This window comes from Taurulus bubalis (assembly GCF_910589615.1).
Source record: "Taurulus bubalis genome assembly, chromosome: 2".
NCBI lineage: Eukaryota > Metazoa > Chordata > Actinopteri > Perciformes > Cottidae > Taurulus > Taurulus bubalis.
The window spans coordinates 3,100,285-3,126,163 of NC_136590.1; the positions used below are offsets into that span (position 1 = coordinate 3,100,285).

General features: G+C 45.0%; 1 protein-coding gene across 1 annotated transcript; it reads left to right on the forward strand.

The window, feature by feature from the left end:
• Positions 1 to 902: 902 nt before the first annotated feature.
• On the forward strand, positions 903 to 20,098 carry ccdc57 (coiled-coil domain containing 57; the record flags this gene model as incomplete). The annotated part of the gene is made up of 21 exons (XM_079237213.1): positions 903 to 923; positions 1,006 to 1,169; positions 3,190 to 3,312; positions 3,796 to 3,918; positions 4,520 to 4,628; positions 5,037 to 5,138; positions 5,339 to 5,496; positions 5,778 to 5,852; positions 7,278 to 7,478; positions 7,563 to 7,721; positions 7,871 to 8,033; positions 9,245 to 9,337; positions 11,639 to 11,900; positions 12,660 to 12,833; positions 13,641 to 13,735; positions 13,848 to 14,082; positions 16,227 to 16,321; positions 17,087 to 17,209; positions 17,419 to 17,563; positions 19,661 to 19,671; positions 19,907 to 20,098. The coding sequence occupies 21 exons, from the start codon at positions 903 to 905 to the stop codon at positions 20,096 to 20,098; spliced, it is 2,823 nt and encodes a 940-aa protein (XP_079093339.1).
• Between the last annotated feature and the right edge of the window lie 5,781 nt (positions 20,099 to 25,879).

Genomic DNA, 25,879 nt, shown 5'->3' on the forward strand with positions numbered 1-25,879 from the left:
CGCAGGAACAAGTTAAGTTTCGGTAGACAGAAAACTACTGCTCGTTTTTTTGTGACGTCGTTGTTGAACGTGAGGCGGGAAACGGCTCTTCGTTTGACCGTTACGGGTGGTGTCGGCTGTGACGTGTGAGGGCTCGTGAGCCCCAGACCGGAAGTCTGCAGGTACCGGAGCCAAGGCTCCTGTGTTATGGTAAGCTAGCTAGCTAGCTAGCCGCCTGGTTGTACTCACCTGTACTACCGCTAACCTCGTCAGTGTGTATTGAATGCATTTATATATATTATTATTTTATTTATTATTATTATTATTATTATTATTATTATTATTATTATTATATATTGAAACATGTTACAGGGTTCTTACGGTAGTAGAAAACCTGGAAAAATCTTGGAATTTTAAAATGGTTGTTTCCAGGCCTGGAAAAGTCCTTGAAAAAAATTAAATTCCAAAAGTTTTGGAAAAGTCGTGGAAATGTGTTATATTCATGTGTTCATGACGTTCATTTACATTGAGTTTGAAATAATTAATTTGCTTATAAAATCTATATAAATGTTTATTCTTTTAATCAAACTATTGTCTCTCATTCATTTGTGTCATTTAAGGTTTACTGTATGCTTTGGAAATCTCATTGTTAGTTTAAATATTGCATTCACACTTTTTCATGTATACACCGAGATTTCACAACATGTTTGGTCATGGAAATTTGGTTTAAAGTTATGGAAACACATTGGTCAGAATGTGTATGAACCCCGCCTGTTATTATAAAGTTAAACCCCAAAACGTGTGTTATGTGTTTAGTCTTTTTTTCTGCTGCTACTGCAGATACTTGTCATCATCTCAGAGATGGAGGTCTTTATAAGAAGAGGTCTGGAATGAGGCACCTGTGAGCGTGTGCTTCATGAATCATGGATGTGAACGTCACCATGGTGTGACAGAAACAATGTGGCTCGTTATTAACATGAACGCTACGAGCTGCGACGCATGACGACCTATACTGTGGCCCCCTAGGTGCATCCCAGTTCCACCATGGAGTCAGACGGGGACAGCGGACTGGGAGCGCTGGAGGCCCAGCTGGCCAGTAAAGAGAGGGAGTGGAAGCAGCTGCTGGCTGCAAGGGATCACCAGCTGGAGACTTCCCTCAACAAAGCCCAGCAGGAGAGCTTCTCCCTCAGGTACTTGCTCTGTGCCCCTCACATCAGAACCACAGTCAATTTGACCTCAGCTGTTAGCTGGAAATATTCTTTTATAATATACAATATCGTCCATCACAATTATCCAGAGCCTAAGAGGACGTCTTTAAATTCATGTTGGGTGCTGATAGTTTCATGGTCCCCTGTCCTTCCTGAGAAGCGTTTGTTTAACTGATGTTTCCTGTAACTCAGAATATAACCCTGAGAATTCTACAGCTTTGTTGTGACCTTCTGAATAAAAATCAGCCACAGAATTGGACCAGAAATACATTTTTCCTTAACACAGTTAGAACATTAGAACTCTTACAGCAAATAACAAAAGGAGCATATTTCCTCACCTCCCTGTAATGCTATCTATGCATGCAGATAGCTTATTCTTACATGTTCATGTTTGCATTGTCCTTGATTTAGCTGTATTTCTGTCTGTCTAAATACACAACTGGACTAACATCTTTGTATCCTCACCCTAAATCTCCGCGAGCACTCTAAGAGTCACCAAACTCTCTCAACTTGACAGACTTGTCATCATCACTTGTTCCACGCTGATGATGATGAGGATGATGAGCCGTACTGTGAGAAACATAAAGTCGAGTCATGAGCATGAAGTCAGATGCGAAAACCTCTTTCTAAAGCAAAGCTCTGGTCATGTGACTGTCCGAGATGTTTGCTGGGTAATATCCTAGCCGACAGTAGTGATGTTGCACTGTGGGGGGCGACCTATGAGGAGTCTATGAGATGATGACTCGCTTCTCTCTTGATGTATTCCCTCAGTAAACATTGTAAACATGAGTTTATGTCTCAATCTCTAGTTTCAAGTCTTCTTCAATACAGCATGATGTTCATTTAGTAGATGATGGTCCATTTGGAGTCAAACAGACCATAAAGCAGGGGATGCTTCTTCCCCCAGCCTCTTCTGGTGCTTCCTGTCATCAAGTCTTTGAGCCACTGACCGGTGGACGCAGTGAGCGTGGAGAGATTATAATGGAGGACTTCTGGGCGGATGGGGTTGCGGACCGAGCTGAACAAACTGGAACAAAACAAACAGGAACAAAACAAACAGGACCCTTTCAGGGGCAGCAGAGTCCCATGTGGACCTGTTTGCTCAGAAGGCTGGGGGGTCCAGCAGAGTGGTTTATGTGAAACCAGTTCATGAAGCTTCTCCACCCGACATTACCAATGCCCCTGATGCCCAGGCTGCTCAACATATTTTCAATATAACGTCCAATCTGGAGGACGTGGCATAATAGTTTAATTCTCTTTTTCTCTATTCAAGAGAGCGATTCAAACTACTTGCCTTGAAAAAAGAAAAAGAGAAGCAACCTATTTCTTTGGAGTATTGGATGGCTTTAATGACACACGAATAAGACTATGTACAGCTTTCACTTACTTAGACGGCAGCCGGCCATCTTGGATTTTGAGGTTGGAGTTTGTGAGGTTCTTCTGACTTTCCTACTTCAGGGGGCTTTGAAGTTGAACTTCCAAACTGAAATGGAACGCACCCTTAGCTTCTAGCTAAACCTTTTAAAGATTTCGGCTCATTTCCTGTGATGCAGAATATAGTTAATTTGTCATCTACAAATAGCTCTGTCCCCGATAGCCTTAATCTGCTGTGGTTGAACCTTTACTGAGGAAACCACACCGGTCTCTAAATAAATATGCAGCAGTGTCTACGCCATAGAGCTAAGAGTCCAGGCCCCGCTCTCCACTGAAGCTGCACTCCCGAAAGAACGTGTGCTGACTATTTATTCAGAGCTTCTATTCCTGGATCTCAGTGCAGCTTCTGATACCATTGATCATTGTACACTCACAGACTGACAGGGAAATCTATTCTCCGTCTCTGGCCTTGGCTCCAGTGTGGTTAAAGTCTCTCTGAGAGAACTCTGTGGAACGTTCTGTTTTTTTTAGGACTAAAAGTGATTTGACTTTACACACGTGAGCCAATGTCTTTCTTTTTGAGTCCAGTGGCGGCCTCTGAATTATTTTGTCACGCTTCATTTGTCAGAGAACGTTACCAGCAACTGAGGGAAGATTTCCAGTTCAACCTGGCCATCGTGGACGAACGAGACCGAGAGCTGGAGAGATACGACGTCCTGACGGCCAGAGCTCTGACTGCGGGGCTCGACAGGTACTCTGCATCTCGCCCTCGCCAACCCAGGTCCAGGTCAGGCTAGATCACGTGTGACACAGAGTAAAATATCAGTAGAAGACAGCGTTTGAGAAAATGACTGAAAAATCCACTCAAAACTAAAATATTCAAAATGTGCATTGAGCAAATGAAATGCAAGATATGATAAATGAAAAGGAATGTGCGAGGAACAACATCACTCAAGAGTTGACAACTTCACACAAATGTCTAATAGAACAGAATCATGAAGTGATGACATGTTGGACAGACATGGACGTAAACTGCTACTTTTACACTTTTTGCTCTTGTTCTTTGTATGAAAGTGTTCTCCTCATGTGAAATACACTTCAAGTCAAGTGTATTACTATCATTATTGCTATTATACCAAACCAAGTCTACCTACGGGTCCTAATAAAGTAACCAAACTCCAGTAATGTCCCCAGCCTCGATGGACTGGTACTGACATCCTGGTCTCCGTTGCAGGCAGGTGGAGGTGGACCGGCTCCGCGTGCAGGTCTCTGAGCTGCAGCAGCAGAGAGCCAGAGCGGCGGAGGAGAGGCAGGAGCAGAGAGCGGGAAGCCGCCTGCAGCTGGACGAGCTCAAGCGGTGAGTCAGAGGGAAGGAGTTGAGAATAAGAAAGTGTGAAAGAAGTGTGAATCCCAGCGCACACTATGAATGAGATGCCTTCGCTTTATGCAGCGATTGTGTCAAACAATAGACAGACAGTGTAACGTGGTTGTCTTTTATGGGTTTGGCTGCAATAGTAATGTGCATGATTAATAAACCAATTAGAAAAACTACAACGTCAGTTCCATATTGTAAAGAATTGCCGGACATTTAAATGTGCTAAATGGGACGAGGAGAACATGGCTCATCTCCCCCAAACACCTTCATTTTGAATCATTTAGATAATTAGCTTTCCTCTACAATGATTACAGTTCTTCACTTACAGGCCTGATCCTCTCATCCCTCCACTGCTACTTGTGCATCTCAAGATTTAGAGATGGATTACTACTTCCAACTGAAATAAAAATAACATTTCTTGTTTTGAACTTTGTAGACATTTAGGTCATTCCCCAAAATTACATCTTCACTCATTGTAAATGTTTTGCCGCAACCCCAAATTAGAAGTTCTCCAGTGGTAATATATATGTGTGTGTGTGTGTGTGTGCGTGCGTGTGCGTGTGTGTGTGTGACTGGATTGTAGCTCTATGGCTGAGGAAATCCAGACGCTAACAGAGGAGTATGAAAGGATGAAATGGGATTTGCAGTGCAGGATACAAGAGGTGGAACGAGAGCTGACCCTACAGAGACAGGTGAACACATACACACACACACACACACACACACACACACACACACACACACACACACACACACACACACACACACACACACACACACACAGAGACATTCAAAGGGGATGTACAGCAGACCTTTAGGATGAACCCAGATAAAAGAGCTCTGTGGCGTCTGTTAGAAGTAATAATTGTGTCTGTGATGCGATCTGTCTGCCAGTGGATAAATAGGAGGGTTTAATGCCAGCGTATAAGATTAATTAGCATCCTCCCTTTACTCTATCGAAAATAAAATAATACTCGAGGACAAACAGACCCATTGTCTTCAATTGTTTTAATGGTACTGTATTTTCTTTCACTTGTGTGTTCAGTCCTAGCCTGTGTCTGACCATGTATGGAATGTGCTCACTCTCCTCCGTCCATCAGGAGATGACGGCAGCTTCTGATCGTGAACGGCGAGAGCGGGAACACGAGTTCAACCTGAGAACGGATGCGATGCACGCTGTGGTGCTGTCCTGTGAGCTGAAGGTGAGGAGAGGGGAAGAGCGCCGTTTGTGTTGGACAGAAAAACTCATCTATTCGTGAACATATACGCAAAGTCCTTCTGTTATTCACAACTCCCAACTTGTATAAGTATCTACGATATTGATATTCTAAATCTAAGTATTCCATATAAAGACTGACAGCAGAAAACATGATTTTCTTGTTGACCTTCGATCTTCTTCCAGGTGAAGCTGCTGTCTGAAGAGAATGAAGTTCACCTCCGGGCTCGGCATCAGTCCACAGACGCTCTGGCAGCTTCTCAGGAGTTCTGTCAGCAGATACAGAGCCGGCTGCAGCGGCAAGAGCACGACGCCCAGGACCTCGCTGCTGCCAAGGACCACAAGTAGGGGGGTGTGTGTGTGCGTGTGAGTGTGCGTATGTGCAAGCACGTGTGTGTGTATGCGTATGTGTGCATATGTGTGTGCGTATGTGTACGTGCATGTGCACGTGTGTGTGTGCGTGAATGTGTGTGCAAGCATATGTGTGCAAGCACGTGTATGTTTGTATGTGTATGTGCGTGCATATGTGTGTGTGAGGGTGTGTGTGCATATGTGCGTGCATGTGTGTGCGCGTGCTAGTGTGTGTGTCTTCTTTACAAGTTGTGTGTGTGATTTTGTGTCTCAGGATAAAGGAGCTTGAGGACGAGCTGAGATGGATGGAGACCACATTAAAGAAGGAGGAGGACGACCACATCAAGAAGTGAGTCCCTGACAACATCAGAGCCAGCAGCTCGGCTAGGAACATGACACACATCAGTCGTGTCCTCTACACACCTGTTTGTAGAAGGTGTGTAGATATTTTCCAGTGAAATACCTGTTGCTATAGGAGCAGAAACAAAAAGCAGTCCAGACCCCAGCTTTCTTTGTTCGGATGATCTCAGGGCCAGGATCAGACCCGAACAGGACCTGGGATGTCTCCTCTGGACTGGGCATTTTGGCGAGGCAAACCTTAACAAAAGGCTCCACAGAATGTCTATCTACACATGACCTTTCCCAGCAGAGGGTAGGGTCCCAAAATGCCACCATCTTCAGTCCGGAATGTGAACAAAGAATGCCACAGGAGCCAATCAGAGGCCACGCTGCCGGCTGGTCTTGACGTGTGGCAACAGAAGTGATAACATGATATTCCAAATATGTAGTAATATACTGCTGTTTATTCAAAGAACGCTGGCTCATTAAACCAGGTGTTGAGTCAAGGAACTCTTCCCTTTCGTACCCAATGTCTTTGTAATAGAACTAAATCAGACTAAAACAATATTTCTGTCTGTTTTCACTGACTGGGCACTCAAATTGCCCAAATTGCTCCCGTAGCTGTGCCTGCGGTGTGTGAATGTTAGTTACTCCTGATGGGCAGGTGGCACCTTAGTCCCTCCCATCAGTGTATGAATGGGTGAATGATGAGTAGCGTTAAAGATCTTTGAGTGGTTGGAAGACTAGAGAAGAGATACACAAGTACAGGTCCGTCACCATTGTCTGTATTTTGTGTGAGAGCGGTGGAGGATCAGATATTGTGAAAAAAAGAAACCAGAAAAACAGAATAGCTGTGATGTCTGATCTCATTGGTAATTGTTTTTATTATTTAGAATTGATGGAACATACATACACAAGCATACACACACACACACACACACACACACACACACACACACACACACACACACACACACACACAAATACACACATAAATACATACACCCACATCCATTCCATCCATCCATCCATCCACCTACACACACGCACAAACATACACACGAACAAACACACAAACACACACACACACACACACACACACACACACACACACACACACACAAACACACACACACGCACTTGCTGAAACCCGGTGCATGACCTGGAGGAAACCGGTGTGAGTTACCCTGAACACGAGCTCTTAGGTGTTCAGAGGAGTACAAAGCGCTCCGCAGGTGTGTCGTTATAAAGCGCCTCACCTCTGATGCACCTTTCCTCCTCCCTTACACACTCGCTGTCTGTGCATGTTCGTGTGTTACCCGACCCTTTGGAAGAAAGGTATATAACTGAGCCCAAAACCAATGTGTTTCTCTCATCGTGGTAATGACTCTCCACGTCACCTTGTAAAAGAAAAGACCTGACTGTTTGTGGACAGATGCGAGGAGGCGGCTCGGGCCCTGAAGGAGCGCGATGCTCAGCTGGAGGCTCAGCGCAGGGCCCACACGGAGCGGCTGCAGACGGCTGAGGAACGCGGAGTCAAACTGCAGGCGGAGGTGGAGGCTCTGGCTGCACAGCTACGCGGCACGCAGAGGGAGCGACGGGAGGCCACGACGCAGAGAGACGAGACGATCCAGAGGTGAGGGAGGAACGCAAACCTGCTGCAGGCGGCTGCTCATTCAGTGCGTGAGTCCGCATGTGTGCGTGTGTGTGCTTTCCAAAGGCTTCGCTCAGAGGTGGAAGCAACCCGGTCCGGCTGGGACGAGTACATCAGTCAGGTCTCCAGTGAGATGGTTGTCAAGGACACCGAGATCATCGCCCTGAACGAGAGAGAAACCAAACTCCACGCTGAGCGGGAGAGGAGCAGGGAGGAGACAGAGCGGTGAGGAGACCAGCAGGAGCGTGGAGGGAGGTAGTGAGCAACGAAGAGGAGGAGACCTCAGAGGTTACAGGGAAGACATTTGAGATGTTAATTAATCACTTATGTTGAGTTGTTGTTGTGGTTGATATCATCTTTGTGTGTGTTATCAGGTACAAGCAGCAGCTGAGTGCTGGTCTGAAGAGAGAGAGGGCCTTGGAGCAGATGCAAGTTCAGGTCGAGGTGGACTGGCAGAGACGCTGCGAGGACATGAAGGCCCAGCACTACCTCACCAATGAGCAGCTCATACAAGACCTGACCCAGGCTCGAGACCAGGTCCGCCTCTCATGCACGACACCACCTCTGCACGGTGCACGCGGCTTTACTGATGCATGCACCAGTAAAGCCGCGTGCACCAGTAAAGCTGCATGCACCAGTAAAGCCACGTGCACTAGTAAAGCCGCATGCAGCTTTACTAGTGCACATGGCTTTACTGGTGCACGTGGCACAGTAGAGTTCACCTCCTGTGGGTTTTCGCATGTGGATGCAGTTTGCCTGTGTTTTGAAGCGGATGCTGCTTCAGTAAGATCAGTATACTGAGCTAGATTTACTTTTGCAACAGTTTTTTTATTTATTATTTGGAAGCAAGGCAAATGGCCCCAATGTGACATATTATACAATATAGAGATACTACCAGGCCTCAGCCTGTGTGTTGGCAAGGTGCAGCTCTCTCCTTAGCCCCTTGCATTATGCATAGGATGGGTTAAATGCACAGGTCACATATCATTTATGCACTGTTCTCCCCGTTAAAGGGTTTTTGGGGGGAGTTTTTACTGAACCGACGTGAGGTCCCGGGATAGAGGAAGTGTACAGATTGTAAAGCCCTCTGAGGCAAATTTTGGATTTGGGCTTTTGGGCTATACAAAATAAATTGAATCAGATTGAAATTAATTGAATATATAACACCTTTTGAAAGTTATGTTTTCAGCTAGATTTACTGAGGTCATCACAATTTACAACAGTCCGTTTTGCCAGACCTGCTGCTTCATCTAAAACATGTACCGGTAATATAGTCCTAGTTTTTCTCAGGTGGACTCTGATATTGTGGATTTAAGATATTATCACCACGATCACTAAGTGATGAGAAAAGAGACCACGAGGCCTACAGATTTAAATGACCCAGAATGCAAATGTCAACATTATCCCGGCTTATAACTGCACTAATACATACTGTAATCACTTTACCATACCTTTTGTTGAGAGACACATCTTTAGTGAAAAGCAATCAATCAAATAATCATGAACACAGTCATTATTAATCATAAGGTTCCTCAGCATAAGTTAATGATAAACAAAACAAACAAACATTGTGAGACTTCTCCACCGTAATACCGATCTAGACCGATTTTCCAACTCACAAAATCCATTTAATGACATAAAAGATATAACATACAACGACAACACTGTAACACGTCTGTGGCTACGCTGGTTTGACAATGCGATGGATAATGATATGAACACTAGAGTGTAATGTTGGTCTCTTTCAGGCTAAAGCTGAGCTGAAGGAGAAAGAACAAGACCTGCAGGACTTGACTGTCCTACTACGTTCTGTAAAGACAGAGAGAGACCAGGCAGTCCAGGTGAGAACACATCCTCCTCACACTGGGCCGACGGATAGAAGCTTTAACAGGTACTAACATGTTGACCACGGGTTCTGTCCTGATGGAGATGAACTCAGCCCGCTGTTCATTAGTTTTGAGATATTTCTGTACCCTGTAATATTAGAAAAGGTACCAGTACTTCAACAATACCTTCAGTAGTTCATTCTGTACCCTGTAATATTAGAAAAGGTGCCAGGAGTAAAATAGGGGTTTTACCAAAAAGGGAAATAGGTTTTGGTGACAACCTTTTCTATGAAGAAATGCCATATTCTGTTTGGAAGATTTTCACGACGAACTCATTCCATTTTCTTATATCTCATGACCTTCCCACTTCCACTATCCTCTGGCCAAAATGTCACCTCTGCACACTGCGTTATCCGTTGCTTAAGTAAGAGGAGACATACTCCGGCTGCCAGGGCATCTCAGTGAAAAGCTGACTGAATAGTTCAGTGTTCCCAGCAATGATCCCTGTCACTGAAATACCAACAGCTGTTCCCTGGACACATTTCCCATGAAAACTTAACAGCTCATTGACTGAAAAGCCACCCTACCATTTCTCTACTCTCTAGGTTTACTTCTCGTAATTCCTCGAATGTCTTCCTTCAGGGAGCAATACCTGCTTTGGTTCAAACGAGCCACAAGCAAACTGTTCAGCCATGCTGATCTCAGGACTCCGTTTAATGGCGTTACCTCAAAGAGTATCTCACATTGTATATGGGTAGACGTGCCTTATAACCCTCCTCATAAGGGTTACCTGGCCCATTACAGGCTAACCACCCGAACAACCATATAACATCGAGGTATTTGCTATCCCAAATTCTCCTCATGGAGCTCTGAGGCCTTTGGTCTTTTCCTCAAGCATCCTGAGAGGTGCGATGGCCTTTAAGTCTGGCTCGGTGCCAACCTGCCAGCCTTTTGTGCGAGGAAACACGTATCAAGTTCCTGTCCATGCAAACCTTCTCGAATGACTCCCAAAAACACTTAAGCTGAATACCTGGTATGACGCTCTAGAAAGACATGATATATCTGTTGACTTATTATTTAAAGAAATTAGGCTGCATGTTCCAAGCTTGTGCGATAATATGCAACCATTTCACTTGCCGTGTTCAAGCTATACAATACTTACTGAAGCTGGACAATACTGAATACTGACTACTGGCTATCCAGATAGCAGAAACACAAAATACAAGATGCATCATGGGAACACGCTATGCATATGTCTGTTGGTTCATCGGCTGTGCACCATCAATGTGACTGAAACTGGAGGTTGAAGCAGAACACCCAAGTGAGAGAACTGTAATCCATCAGGTGATCACAGCTTCCTGAACAGGTCAACACCTCCTAAACACTGGGAGCGCCTTCTCCTTACGCCAGCCGTGTAAGGAGGGCCCGATTTAGAACCCTAAAGTTTTCCTCTCAGTTTGCTTTCGATTACAGTTCATAGAGACAATGACGGATGTTATTCTTTTCACAGAAACCCCTTTCGTTCGGTATCTCCCCGTGGCCTACCTATTTCGTTGAGCCACGTGATCCACTGAACTGTTTCCTCTAATAGGAAAGGAAGATGAACCGTTTTACACACAGTGAAATCCAAACAATTACTTACATTTGTCTGGATCTGGAAACGAGGCAGGAACGTGCTGGATCGTGTTCCCTGGTTAACGGTGTCTCGATAACCTGAAAAGTCTTTTCTAAACTCTTATTTCAGAGCTTATTGGTTTTATTCAAAAAGGCAGAATATACAATACAGTAATTGTTTTGTTCCTAGAAAAGGTCTTCCTTTTAGTACTTAAGACAATGTACATGCAATGTCTTTTTTGAGTATTTCAATTCAAGGTAGTCCCTGTTTTTACTTTACATTTACTATAAAGTCATAGCAAGCAATATGTTTTGAGTATTTCAATTCAAGGTAATCCTTACAAAGGCATAGAGAGTCTCTTTTGGTCGTCCAATAGAGTGGTTCAGTCTCGGGGATAGTACCTGAGAAGAACCCCGAGGAGCGCACCTGTCACAGTATATATAGGCAAGTGCCGGACGGATTCCGCGTTTTGAGACATAACATCATTTCCTGAGTAACAGGTACCTGTGGTTCAATGTACTCGAAGCCTGTTTGTAGTAACATGAACCTAACCCTAACATGAACCATATATAGAGGCTTTAGCAGATTATGTTTACACAATACATTTCTAACAGTAACAGACCCAACCCACAACACAGACATGAGCCAATAATGCCTCCTGGTGAATGTACACCGCTCTGATTGTGTTCATCCACCCACAGGGTCTCACACCAAAGGTCGATTCTCTGGCATCAGAGGAGATTTACCGTCTACAGCAGCAGAACGGCGTCCTGCGGGCCGTGGTTACTGAGATGAGGAAGGACATGGAGGGTCTTATTCCTCTCCTACCCGCTCAGCCTCAGGCCTCCTCTCCTCCACCAGTTCAGCACCCAGGAGCCCCCATCCCTCCTACAGCGACCACTCAGATGGCCACCGCACCACCGGACCAATCCACTGACGTCTCCCTCAAAGTCAGCCCAGCAGGTGTGGACAGCACTCTCCTATACGGACATGGTTGATAGTTTTCATCACATTTCAGTAAAAAAAAATGCATATTCACTACTGTGTGTACTGATGCAACACTGACCTTTTTATTGTGTAGCTCCAGGGGCCACTTTCACACAGGATTACTTTTACAAAGGTGACATATTATGCTCAATGCACTTTTTCATGGCTTTTCAACATTGATGTGTGTCCGAAAGACCGTCCTCTCTCCTTTTGTCAGAAAACACATGTAACGACGAGCTAGTCCGACTTGTAGGTCTATGTACCAGAGAACCACCTCCAGCAGGTGACCATCCTCCGCGGCAGAGTGAATCTACCTCTTTGTCCGACATTGCTATTCCCTCGCTATCCTTGGCGTCAAGAACCAACAAAAGATATGCTCCAACCAACTGATACTGATAGCGTTCCCTCAGCTTTGGGTGATAGGCTGTTTGCCTCGCTGTGCATGAGAAACATCTCTTTTATGTGTCACAGCGTGAACATGTTAAGGTGTGAGTGGAGTGTTTAAGCCTCGGCATGATGGAGGTGTTAAAGCATGTGGGGACAGCTACTTGGGCCGGGGACAGGATGAGTCAGTCAGGACCTCAGTCAGCTGCCCAGCGCACGGCCCAGAGCGAGGGTCCGGGGATGCCATCGGGGCCAGCAGCTAAAAATGAGCACTGCTCATTTTTAGAGCTTAATAAATGTCAGAATGAAGACTGGCCTGACACTAAAATATCTTTGTGAAACTGTCCACAGACTACGCTCTGGAGCAGGTGTCTCTACTAAAGGCTCGGTGCAGGCATCTCGAGGGGCAGCTAGAAGGCGCCGCGAGGAGGCCCAGCCCGGACACCGCCACAGACAAACCTGCAGAACATCTGGCACCCTTACTTCCAGACAGCACACATCTGCAGAAGCAGGGACCTAAAGAAGGTATCCTGCGTCTGTTCCTCCAGGGTTGCAGTTGTGGAGGCTCACTAGAAACGCTGTGAAAGCTTTACCACCCTTGCATGAACACAATTGTAATTCGGATTTGGAGACTAAATTATTCAGGAAAACTATTACTCAAAACGTTCAGTTCAAACATGTCTATATCGGATTTGAAAACATGCATTAATCCATTGTTATTCTGCTTGTGCCCCATATAAATTCATGCAAATTCCCAAATAGTGACCGAAGCCCTTATCTCCCTGCATCCTTTATTTAAAGCAGGCTTATTTTAGAGACAGACCTCACTGTGTAAGTTGTTATGCTCATATTTCAGTAGTAGTTGCTGCGACATTATGCTATTACACAAACTTCTTACTTCCTGTATCCGTAATGGTCCTGTAGCATTTCAGTTTACCTTAATTTAAGGCTTTTATTGTGAAATATATGCATGGATTCCAATAATATACTTAACATGTAGCTATTGTAACCTTGTGGCACTTAAACGTTAATCAAATATACACTTTGGCTGGGATATCAACACACACACACACACACACACAGGGATGATTTAAATAATGGCATGATTAAGCTTTCATTTTACAAAATACAGTCGATGTATATATATATATATATATATATATATATATATACATTTTAAGAGGTTAGGTTCTTTAGCAAATTGATGTTCGCTTTAATTACTTAAACTGTAACTTGTTGGATGTATTTTTACATAATTAATTTTTAAGGCACTTTTCAGTAACTTTGCTTTCATTCGTCTTCGTCCTCTCGTATGTGGCATGTTACCCTCAGGTGGTCCGTGTTGGAAGAAAAGGGCCGACGCCTCTGCTTTGGCGCAGCCGGAGGACAGACGTACGGACTCGGCTCTGGCCGACCTGACGGAACAGGTGCTGAAAAATGGGTCACTTCACCAGTCATCTATGAGATGACGGGGAGAGATTGTGTTTCAGCCGCTGCAGCAACCCGGTTCCTTCACGTTGCATCTCCTCTTCCCTCCAGAGTGCGCTGCTGCGACGGCTCCACGAGGAGAACCTGTGTTTGCGACGGCAGCAGGCCTCAGGTCTGCTGGCTGCTGGCTTGTTAGAGAACGGGCAGGCGGCTAGAAGCGACCCTCTGCTGCGCACCAGGCTGAAGCGGGCGGCGTCCTGTATCGCCCGTCTGAGCAGAGAGAAGCAGCAGCTGATAGAGATGGGGAACCGCCTCCGAGCCCAGACCACCGCTGCTGGACCACAGGGTACACACACACACACACACACACGGCAGTCTGTTGGCTTGGTTTGTTTGCACGGGACCCCAGCTGACATCTACACTAACAAACACATTTAATCTTACTTCTATAACTTTTTAAATATTGTAAACGCACCCTTCCAGCAAGTATTTATTTATATCTCCATCAGCCAAAGCCTAATATATGCTCCATTATGAGAATAAATCAAATGGCATTATCCTTCAAATATCAAAAAAAAAAAAAGAGAGACACCAAATGTAATACGCTATCAGTTGTTTTACTCGCACTACGCATGAATGGAGCTGAACTTGAATCACAGATGAGTGGTTTATTACACTAATCCAACAAAGGAGACTTTTTCTTTTCACTCTTAGTAAATACTGCAGCAAAGTACACACTGTTGCATGGAGTATTCAATTGGAACATACTTCTTCCTCATAACAGTGCACCTTGAACTGTGCAGAGGATTGTGGGTTAGAAAAGCACGCCGGCTTTCATACTACACAATGCAACCGGATGCAGTACATCCTGGTATTTGTGCCAGTTTCTGGTATCGGATGTGAACGTTCCCCTCTGATCCCCTCGTCACCGCTCCTCTCAGTGGGGATGTGAGAGAGAGATGAGAGAATGCATGAACTGGATTTAGCCAACGAGACGTGCCCGTTCACTCCACTGTCGTTTTGAGGCGACGGCAAATTACCGCCGACGCACAGCATGCTGCCAAATGTGTAGAAAGAATTGGGGAACGCAACCTAGTGTGGATCTAATTTGTTAATAGTGTCTAATTTACTCATGATATATATATATATATATATATATATATATATATATATATATATATATATATATATATATATATATATATATATATATATATATATATATATATATACACACACTCACCTAAAGGATTATTAGGAACACCATACTAATACTGTGTTTGACCCCCTTTCGCCTTCAGAACTGCCTTAATTCTACGTGGCATTGATTCAACAAGGTGCTGAAAGCATTCTTTAGAAATGTTGGCCCATATTGATAGGATAGCATCTTGCAGTTGATGGAGATTTGTGGGATGCACATCCAGGGCACGACGCTCCCGTTCCACCACATCCCAAAGATGCTCTATTGGGTTGAGATCTGGTGACTGTGGGGGTCTATGGTGACCATAAAGGGATGGACATGGTCAGAAACAATGCTCAGGTAGGCCGTGGCATTTAAACGATGCCCAATTGGCACTAAGGGGCCTAAAGTGTGCCAAGAAAACATCCCCCACACCATTACACCACCACAAGCCTGCACAATGGTAACAAGGCATGATGGATCCATGTTCTCATTCTGTTTACGCCAAATTCTGACTCTACCATCTGAATGTCTCAACAGAAATCGAGACTCATCAGACCAGGCAACATTTTTCCAGTCTTTAACTGTCCAATGTTGGTGAGCTCTTGCCAATTGTAGCCTCTTTTTCCTATTTGTAGGGAGATGAGTGGTACCCGGTGGGGTCTTCTGCTGTTGTAGCCCATCCACCTCAAGGTTGTGCGTGTTGTGGCTTCACAAATGCTTTGCTGCATACCTCGGTTGTAACGAGTGGTTATTTCAGTCAAAGTTGCTCTTCTATCAGCTTGAATCAGTCGGCCCATTCTCCTCTGACCTCTAGCATCAACAAGGCATTTTCGCCCACAGGACTGCCGCATACTGGATGTTTTTCCCTTTTCACACCATTCTTTGTAAACCCTAGAAATGGTTGTGCGTGAAAATCCCAGTAACTGAGCAGATTGCGAAATACTCAGACCGGCCCGTCTGGCACCAACAACCATGCCACGCTCAAAATTGCCCTTTCCCATTCTGACATTCAGTTTGGAGTTCAGGAGATTGTCTTGACCAGGACCACACCCCTAAATGCATTGGAGCAACTGCCATGTGATTGGTTGATTAGATAATTGCATTAATGATAAATTGAACAGGTGTTCCTAATAATCCTTTAGGTGAGTTTGTATATATATAATACATTAGATGTGTGTTTGGAACATGCTCGATGATGTCAGACCTAAAATCGATTTAGGTGTTTAGTCAGAGGATGGAGGAGCTAGGAGTTAGGGGAGTAGGAGGCATAGCAGAGTGTAAAACAACTCTGTGTCTAACAGAACCAGTGGCGCCAGAGAGGGACTCCTCCACAGAGACGCGAGAAGAGCAGCAGGATCGGCTGCTTGCTTTGGAACAGCTGCAGTACCAGCTCACCACACAGGTATCTGCTCCAACTCCGTTTACATCAATACACTGCTCTTCCTCCCACTCCCTTCAGAGGCTCCTCTACATCACACAGTCGTAAAGTATCGCCCCCATATTGTGCCTCGAGGACAGAGGTTTCATTTTAGTACCAGAGTGGTAACGGCAAGCTAGACATCGTCTCCCATGTGGCGCCATAACTTGTGTGAGTTCAGCTTCTGATGGCGGCCTGTTGGAGTGGCCTTTCTCTCAGTCTCACAGCCTAAAGACTTGCAGGTTTGGTGACTCAAATGCTCCCTTTCTATGAATGGAATGCATGAAAACAGAAATGATTCAAACTACCATCCAAAACATGCGGACAGAGGATTGATAAAGTCACAACTCATCGGGTTCAGACGGGGCTGAACCCGATGAGACAGGGGGGGATACAGAAAAGGATCCTTCTGCTGTACCCATTCAAAAAACCTCAAAGGTCTAATAAGAGAAATACATTCAAAATGAAATTGGAAACCGACAGCGACTGGACAAGTGTGCCGACTTCTCCACCTACTGAAGGAACAAACGACACAACAACATTCAGAAAATGAGTCAAAGACCGACATCCCTTCACATCAGACTTCGCAGGCCAAGTCCACTGACCTGCTGTTTGTGATAAGCTGGTCCTCTACACACATGTCCAAAAGCACAGAACACCTCAGAGGGACAGGGCTCCTGGTGGTGGGGACTTCTCTGTGCGACCTCTAGAGAGCGCTGTGGGTCCACTAACGGTCTCTTGTGCCTTCAGGAGCTGCAGTACGCACTGAGGCAGAGAGCTGGCCCTCTGGCTGAACGACTCCGACCTGGAACCAGCGACCCGGGTCCTGCCAACCCTTGGTCCCAGGGACAGGACACCACAGACAGGCCTGAGGTAACAGAGTACATATTGCATTCACTGATCAGCAATAAGAGGCTCAGCAAGGTGAAAACTGCCTCTGAGTTCATTCTAAAATATTTTTATAGTAATAATAATGTACTGGGAGGTATACAAAGTACAGAAAATATATTTCTTGTTTTTCAATTCACGTCCAGCTATCTCTATGATTTCAGGCTTTTCTAAAACATCTCTCTCCTCCCCAGAAAAAGGAGAACACGCTCACGTCTCCGAGCTCGGTGGACGTGGGTCTGTCCAGGTCTCGGTTGTCATCGGAGGCGTCACTGCGCTCCTTAAACGAGCTGTGGGAGATACTGGACCATGGACTCAGTCCATCTATGTTCTCAGAAGGTAACCGCACCAGCATAACTTGCTTAGCATCTCTGTAACACCTGCATATCAGGTTGTTTTTTAAATCTAAATAATGACATGCAGCATATGGTGATGGCAAAGTGAGATCAAATGCTTGCATGCATTTTAAGTGGTTTTAAGTGTGTGCTAAAACACTTAAATTGAGATGATACACCTAAATCATATCATCTCAATGTAATCCTAACTATCTAACCTAACTATCTGTTAATAATGTTGGCTTCCTCCATGAGGGCACAGTGGTGGTAATGATAGGTCCTGCAGGTTCAGCCATCATGGATTTATGACGGCTAATATATATATATATATATATATATATATATATATATATATATATATATATATATATATATATATATATATATATCGGAAATATGTCACATTAATTACATCATGGGCAAGTTGTCACATTAACAGGGTTCGTACGTCATGGAAAACCTGGAAAAGTCATGGATTTTTACAATGGTTATTTCCTGGAAAATACATACAGGCTTCTATATAAATGTTTATTCTTTTAATCAAACTATTGTCTCATTCATTTGTGTCATTTAAGGTTTACTGTATGCTTTGTATTCTCATTGTTAGTTTAAATACTACATTTACTCACTTTTTACTGTTTACACCCAGTTTTCACTCAATGTCATGGAAATTTGGTTTAAAGTCATGGAAATCCATTGGTCGATATGTGTTTGAACCCTGCATTAAATGTAAGTAAAAAAGGGTTCAGTGCCGTTAAGAACCCCTCAGAAAACAAACTTTGGTTACAAGATTGGTCAAAGGTTAGGAACTAGAAACCACTGAGGCCCCGTCTCACTCTGGAGTGCATTTGATCCCCTTGCGGCCTTTGCAACCCCACAGACTGGATGTGACGATGACAGCGCATCTCGGTTAGTGAGAGCAGAATCTGCCAGGTCTCGGTCTACCAGTCTGGTGGGTGGACATGTGGATTCAGCCTCTTCAACCTTCGTCGATCTCCCAAGCCCAACCAGTCCACATGGCCTCTGGTGTCAAACAGCAACAAAAAATGGCACATCCTGGCCTTACAAGTCAATATAAGTCAATGTTGATAATGTCAACGCTATTCAGTATTCATTAATACAGTTACGATATAATAAAATAACATATTTTTATTTTCTTTTTTTAAATATATATATATATTTTCCTTTTCTGTGTACTATCATAAACTAATATACCACTGACACATATATGAACTTATTATCTATATTCACAAGGGTTTTCTGTATAGTATAGCTTTTTAAATTATTCAAATAGACCTTGAGGTTTAAAAGATATTCAGTATTTAGTTGAATGCAAACCTTAGCCAATTGGCTAAGCAGCTGCTTGTTTCTCACTACGCTGTCTATGCACTGAAGCATGCAGACCCTTCACCCAGCCTGGTCCACACAGTCCTGTGGTCAGTGGAGACCTGTGTGAACAGGGATTCAATAGCTGTGTCTGCATTCTGCATACTGTGTTGGGGACAGAACGTGCTCACGACATCACCCTGTCACTGACTCCAACCCCTCGGCCCAGTGGGTTGGGTCAGCGATGAACAAATGGACGGAGGGTCGTTGCCCAATTTGTGATTGTAGTCTCTGTCAACTGTCCAGGGAACAGTTTCTCAACCAGATCAGCTTCATGCCATCTAATAATTGTGAAACCAGACAAACCTTGCACAAGGTTTCAGTACACTTATGATAACTGTCCTCACCGGGTCAAGCAGTTCATTGCCGATTTTAAACAGCTGTATGAGTAAAGGTGAGATCATGCAACGAGAAAGAGATGTTTAGAAATGTTCCATCTGGATCAAAATCTGTAGATACAGATTTAGATCTGCATATGGATATGTATCGAGATATGTATCTAAATCTGTTTCTAGATTTAGATACAGATCCGTGGTTCAAGCTTCACTTCCTGCTGTCCACAAGACACTGAACCCCGAATTGTTCTCGATGGTCTGTGTGTGTGTGTGTGTGTGTGTGTGTGTGTGTGTGTGAGAGCTGCATTAGGATTGTTTTGGATAAAGATATAAATTTAGCCATTTTCCATTCACATGTTCCAGATGTTCTTTTATTCCAGGCAATGAGAAAGTATCTGTGATGTTAAGGTACTGTAAAACAGAACTGAGTCCACACCTGCATGGAAATCAAACTTTGGCCGCGTGCCTCAATGCTAACCAGGATGTTAGCTCGCATGCATCCTGGCACATCTTTTCGGTTCATCTTCGTGGTTCCATTATCAAATGAATCTACCTGGTTAAAGACCACGTGTCATCTGTAACGGCCATTACACATTGCCTCTCTCTTGTCTGCCCCTAATGGCGAGGGTGAGCTGAGCCGGAAGGCGGTGGCTGAGCCCGGTGATGCCGGTGTCCAGAAGACGGCGCGCGGCCAGTCAACAGCCGAGGTCCAGCAGAGGGGCCGCCCTTCTAAAACCACATCAAACACTCCCAAGACCAGCAGACTCGGATCCACCGGCAGGACCTGCAAGATCAGAAACTACAACGTGAAAGACTGACACACACACACACACACACACACACACACACACACACACACACACACACACACACACACACACACACACACACACACAAACAGACAAAGAAACAGAGGACAACGTGGAGTCCTACTCAGCCTGTGAGAACACTTTGTCATGTCTCAGAAAATAACCCGGATGATGTCATCAGGATGATGTCAGACACAGATTCGTAACAGAGAGTCAGCATCACGAGGGAGTTTGAAGAAGGATTTTAGAATTTGATTTTAATTGTAGCTCCTTCATAATAATCCTGGTGGCATGAGTACAAACAATATAGTCTGCATTACATTTCAGAATAAAACGTATGGTGAGAACATGCTTTAATATTCTGCTGCTCCTTCCAACATCAGAGCTCACATGTGTGAGCCGTACAGGCTTTAAGTGTCTTGTGTGTGATGCTCAATAGTACCTGTTAATGTGTGTATTGTTAACATCCCTTTTGTATGTTTCATTGCATTGTAGTAAACTATTTTTTGTATTTATCCCGTCTCAACATCATTAAAGCTGTGCGACGTCTCAGAAATCTGAAATGATGCTGCAGAGCTCAGTCCGCTGCTCTGTTGCTCTGCACACAGGCGATGAAAGTCACTTTTATTCAACCTGCAACGAAACAACATGGGCTGTACAATCAATTTCTATGTGCTCACAAATTCTAAAACGTTTTTTTAATTGGTATGCATTAATGTGCCAGTCCATAAACTAAAATAAAAAAAGGGCTTCTTCATTTCAAAGAACTCACTATTGATCACTGTTGCCTCAATAGGTCAGTAGAAAAAAAGCCTTACCCTGAGAACATCGTACTATCCTAAATGATGAACTCCAGTAACCCCCAAGAAGTCGGGGAAGCGTTCCGGCTACGTCACAGCTCTGGTCCCGCCTTTTAATCACCCTATCTCCGAACAGCGCCCTCCCCTCTGCTGTGATTGGACGATGCCTCACACCCACGCTTTGTGATTGGTCCAATGTGCGTGTCATCCAGAAGGCTTTTTGGCGTGCTCACCCACGTGTGCCGACGCCGGCCCTCAAGTTCACGTCCACTGTTAAGTTAGGAGATTTGAACGTGAACTTGTTTAAAGGTTCATGTGTGTGTTGTAGTGATCCCAGTGATCCCAGCAGACCTGCTGATGGATGGGATGAGGAAGTGCAGCATGACTGTGTGTTTTACATCACCAGTTAGAGAATTGCATTCAAGAAAGTAGGACAATATTCAGAACAGAGCAGGTCACAACAAAAAGACATAAAATGGTGTGATATCCAACATTGAAGTAATGTATGTATGAATGTATGCCTGCTAAAATGATAATTAAAGATCAACTGTCTTATATTTAGGCACCAACATGAGATACTCTTTAAAAAAAATAAAAAATACCACGACAACCAGCCTATTATTAGAGTGTGGAATTAAGGACTGTCATTCAGTGTTCCCAGAGGATGATTCCCTTTGGACCAACACAGTGCATCAGATCTCACTTTGTGTGATTTGTGTGTTTAGTGCTGGCTAGCAGATGGTGGCCTCCTTTACACTGAGCTAAGAGTGCAGGACACGCGAACATGTGCAGCGAGTTCCTGCAGCATTTGAAGCGTCCGTGAAGGAGAGCTGGTACGGTGGTATGCTGGAGAGCAGCATTCAGCACCCAGCAGACACCCACCCATCCACGCGGGGGTGAGGGTGCTGCTGGAAAAGCTGGTCGAGCAGACTCACACATCACCGCGGTGACAAAAAGAAACAGTATAAAATAGCAGTGTATCGCGTATAAGGGCACAGTTTCATCACGTCACGATTTTATCCCAGCAAACGAACTCTTTCTCAGTGGGGTCGGCCGGTGGGACGGAGGCGGGGTTAGAGGAGACAGTTTAAACTGCAGTAACCCCGGCTCGTTCGTTTCCTCTCTCTCTCTGTGGCTTAAAGGGGGCGTTCGACGAATTGCTCCATCACTGGCTGGATCCGAGAGCCCGGCCTCCTTTCTCATTGGACTGCGCGGCCGAGCCAAACTGTCAGCCCATGTGGCGTGGCCAGGCCGAATGTGAGACATTTAAATTCATCCGAGAAAGGAGACCGAGGAGGAGCGCGGAGGCTAAAACGCTCAGCTCGCAAACGAAGCGGAACCGACAGCGACAGACACCTCACCGCAGCTACAGTCAGAGGAGCACCGCCCGGGCAGCACCGGTAAGCTAACCTTTGCTAACTGACAACGGCGCGCGCACTCGCAGTATCCGACCGAGACGGTCCAGTTGTAACTGACAACGGCGCGCGCACCGCAGCTAATGCCGGTTAGAATACAACATACAAACAAAATCCCGTTCACTGTGTCATTGTTGTTGTATTACCACTGGTGTGTGACAGCGTTATGTGGAACAGCAGATAGTCATTTTAGTTAGTTGCCGGTATGGTGTTGCGGTGCGTACATTATTTATTCTACTTGAACGTAACACAGTATTCGTCACGACGTTTAACGTGCGAGCTCGAACCTGGTTCTCTCAGTTTGTCTGCGTCCTCTGGATGGAGATACTCCATGTTGATGGGTCATATGCAGACTATACAGTAGTTTTGGTGTTACTTATTTATCCAGAATATTATGCACTGCCCTATGGGATAGAAACCCCCACTCTCAACAACACAAATATTGGTGTGTATTGTTGTGCCTGAACGCAGCAGTCAGTGCGCAGGTCAGCAGGCCCGCTCCGTGTTGTTGTCTCCGTGCTGCAGTCAGACGCTGATCCCTGCTGGCACCTTGTCACAGTCGTGAGATCCTGATGAGGAATCCAGCGACAGTACAGGAAGGCCTTGGACTCCAGCCTGGACCTCCTCCACACAAAGTGAAGTGAGAATGAATGGCAGACTGAGAACTCCCCATGGCCTTCCTCTGATTGCAAGGTGTCTTTCACTTGCTGTGTGTTTCAGAGGGGCCATTGTACTGTGGAATAGTCCCAGACTGGTTCAGGAGTCTCTGGTTATGACCGGTTTTGTGTGTGTCAGAGCAGGAACTAAATGATGACAAGTATGTTGAGGATAGTTTGCTAACTTTTCCATGTGGTTGAGGAATGTGGAGGGTGGCAGACAGTCCACATCATTCTTTGTCAACTTCGATATGAGGCTTGAATGTAATTGAAAGCCGTTGATTTTCAATAATCTGGTACCAAAAAGTATACTTTGTAAATGCAGTATTGATCATCTCTCACACACACACACACATGTAAAATAGACGTTCATGTCAATGATTTGAAGGATTTGTTTTCATAGTTCTGTCACTTTGAGGAAGAGGGTCACATGGTTGCCTGCAGAGTGATGACAGATGGGCACCTGTCAGTGGTGTTGTTTCTACCTCGGGCTGTATGACGAGTCAGGTCTTGTTGGTGAGCGCTCAGGATGAGCTCAGCAGTCTAACATCCAGACTGTCAGGGCTGCTATGAATGCAACAAGGCAGGGCTATTCAATTACTATGTCAATGGGGCCGGATTTTAAAAGCAGGGAATGTAGATGAGCCGGACATTTTGTAATGACACATTTTAGGCAAAGGCAAAGTAATGTCATCGAACATAGCAATGATCGTTGTTTCACTTTTTGATAATAAAAAGATCTGACACAGGCACATATTAAAGTGCAGAAAAAGAGCTTTCAGTGCACAAAGCCATAATAAGTGCAACACTAACACTCTGTATCTCTCCACCAGTTTCTCCCCTCTCTCTCTCCATCTGTCAGTAGCCAGATGTGTTTTAAAGCTACTAAGCGTGGTCAGAACAGGAGGAACACCGTGATTGGTTAAGGATAAGATTGGTGGTGTGGTTAACTGATCTGTGCATCCTGTCTGATCGGTACTGAGCATGTGTCACTCAAGAGAAGAGAAGGAAACCAGCTGGCTCACTGGTTCTCCCTCCATTCACATGTAGTTTACATACTCTGTCATACAGCAGATTTATGTGTGCTGACCCACCTACCACAGACTGAACCGGCCCGTAATAACTAGAAGACGAAGCAGTCACTCCCCCCTATTGAATATATAACTTGGGCTGACGTTGAGTCCAGCGTGAGGCCGCAGCGGGCCGACTCCTCAGAGTGCTGAGTAAGTTTACTGTGTGCGTGTTGACAAACAGATAGTGTGCAGGGTGTTAGCGTGTGATCGGGGTCAGGTGAGGCTAGATGTTGTCCTAAAGGTGCTACATTAGTTCTAATCCCTGGCCTGTGTGTCCTGGAGGCCAAATCCCTCCAGCTACTCATCACACCGGCCTCATCCTGCTCCTACCCGGGCTCACCGCCTCGTTCTCATGGCCGGGATTTGTTCTGTTGACATATAGAAGACAGGCAGTTATGTAACCATCGCGTCTCTCACTCTCCCACAGTGTCCTGCCCTGATTGAAACGGACCTCTTTGTCTACTGTTTCTGGTTCAGCTTCGAGTTTATCAGGTATTAAAGGTGCTCAACTGGATTTGTGTGTGTGTGTGTGTGTGGGTGTCGGTAATCTCTGAATAAAACATCACAGCTACATGTTTACGAAACAGTTATCACAGTGCATTATGGGAAATGTGTGCAGTGTCCACTGTCGGCGCCTTAAATCCCTGTACACTTCGCCTGTTAGTCAAACTGAAGGAGAGAGCGCTTCACTTTGTGCATTCCATTATCAGACCGGTAGTACAGGTGAGACGGGTAGTCTGGAGAGAGCTATCACAAGCTAACGTTGCCTAGAAACGTCCGTCAGTGACCAATAGATAGATGTATACTTTATTTATCCCAGAGGGGAAATTTGTTTGTCATAGTAGCAAGCAACTTACATATGAGACACACAAAAATAACAAATATCAGAAATGCAAAATAATCATTTAGGAAATTAAACAATAAAGAAAGTGCAAAATGTAATATGAAGTGTATACAGAATGTACAGTGACTAACTAGACAACATAAGCAGTGTGAGGGCTGTTGTTGATGGGTCAATTGACGGAGGATCTGGCTAGCGGTGACTTATTGTAAAGTATAATAGCAGTGGGCAGGAATGTTCTCCTGTATCTGTCCTTGGGACAGCAGAGCTGGATGCATCTTTTGGAGAAAGGGCTCCGCTGATACATATTGGTGTCCAATATGGACAATAGTTATAATAGCTCTGCTAGCTTGGACCAGTTTCTATCTGTTGACATTGATAACGGCGTCATGAAGATGTTCACATGGGACAAGACCAGACTAGGGGACTCATGGACCCTGTGTGTCCCGGCCCATGAGGGCTGCAGTGTGTACAGTGTGTCATGGGGCCCTCCATACACTCAGCTGGTGACACAGTTTCATTTCCAGTGGCTCTGTCCCAAGCTGCTAGCCCATTGGTCCACGGGTCTGTCCCTGGCCTAGAAACAAGAACAAAGAGAGAGAGAGAGACTCACACACACACACACAGTACAGCATGGGGATGCTCACTCATGTACACAGAGTATTCTATCAGCAGACGACATTGTCTGCTGTAAGTGCTCTCTCATGCATGCTAAGACGGACTCCTCATTCCCAAAGCTGCCAGTCAACGCCAACACAATTACACACGCTTCAATACTGACACATGTTTAGTGGGAATTATTGGATCGCTGCCACAGGGACCTTTAAAATAAAACATACATTTCATGTGTTGCTGTGGCAAAGACTTCCAAAGCTGTTCCACATTTTTATTTTCCCATCGACTGACTGTATATCTGTACAATGTATCCGTGAGTGTTGCACTGATGAAACGGGCCAGGTGTGTGTGTGTGTGTGTGTGTGTGTGTGTGTGTGTGTGTGTGTGTGT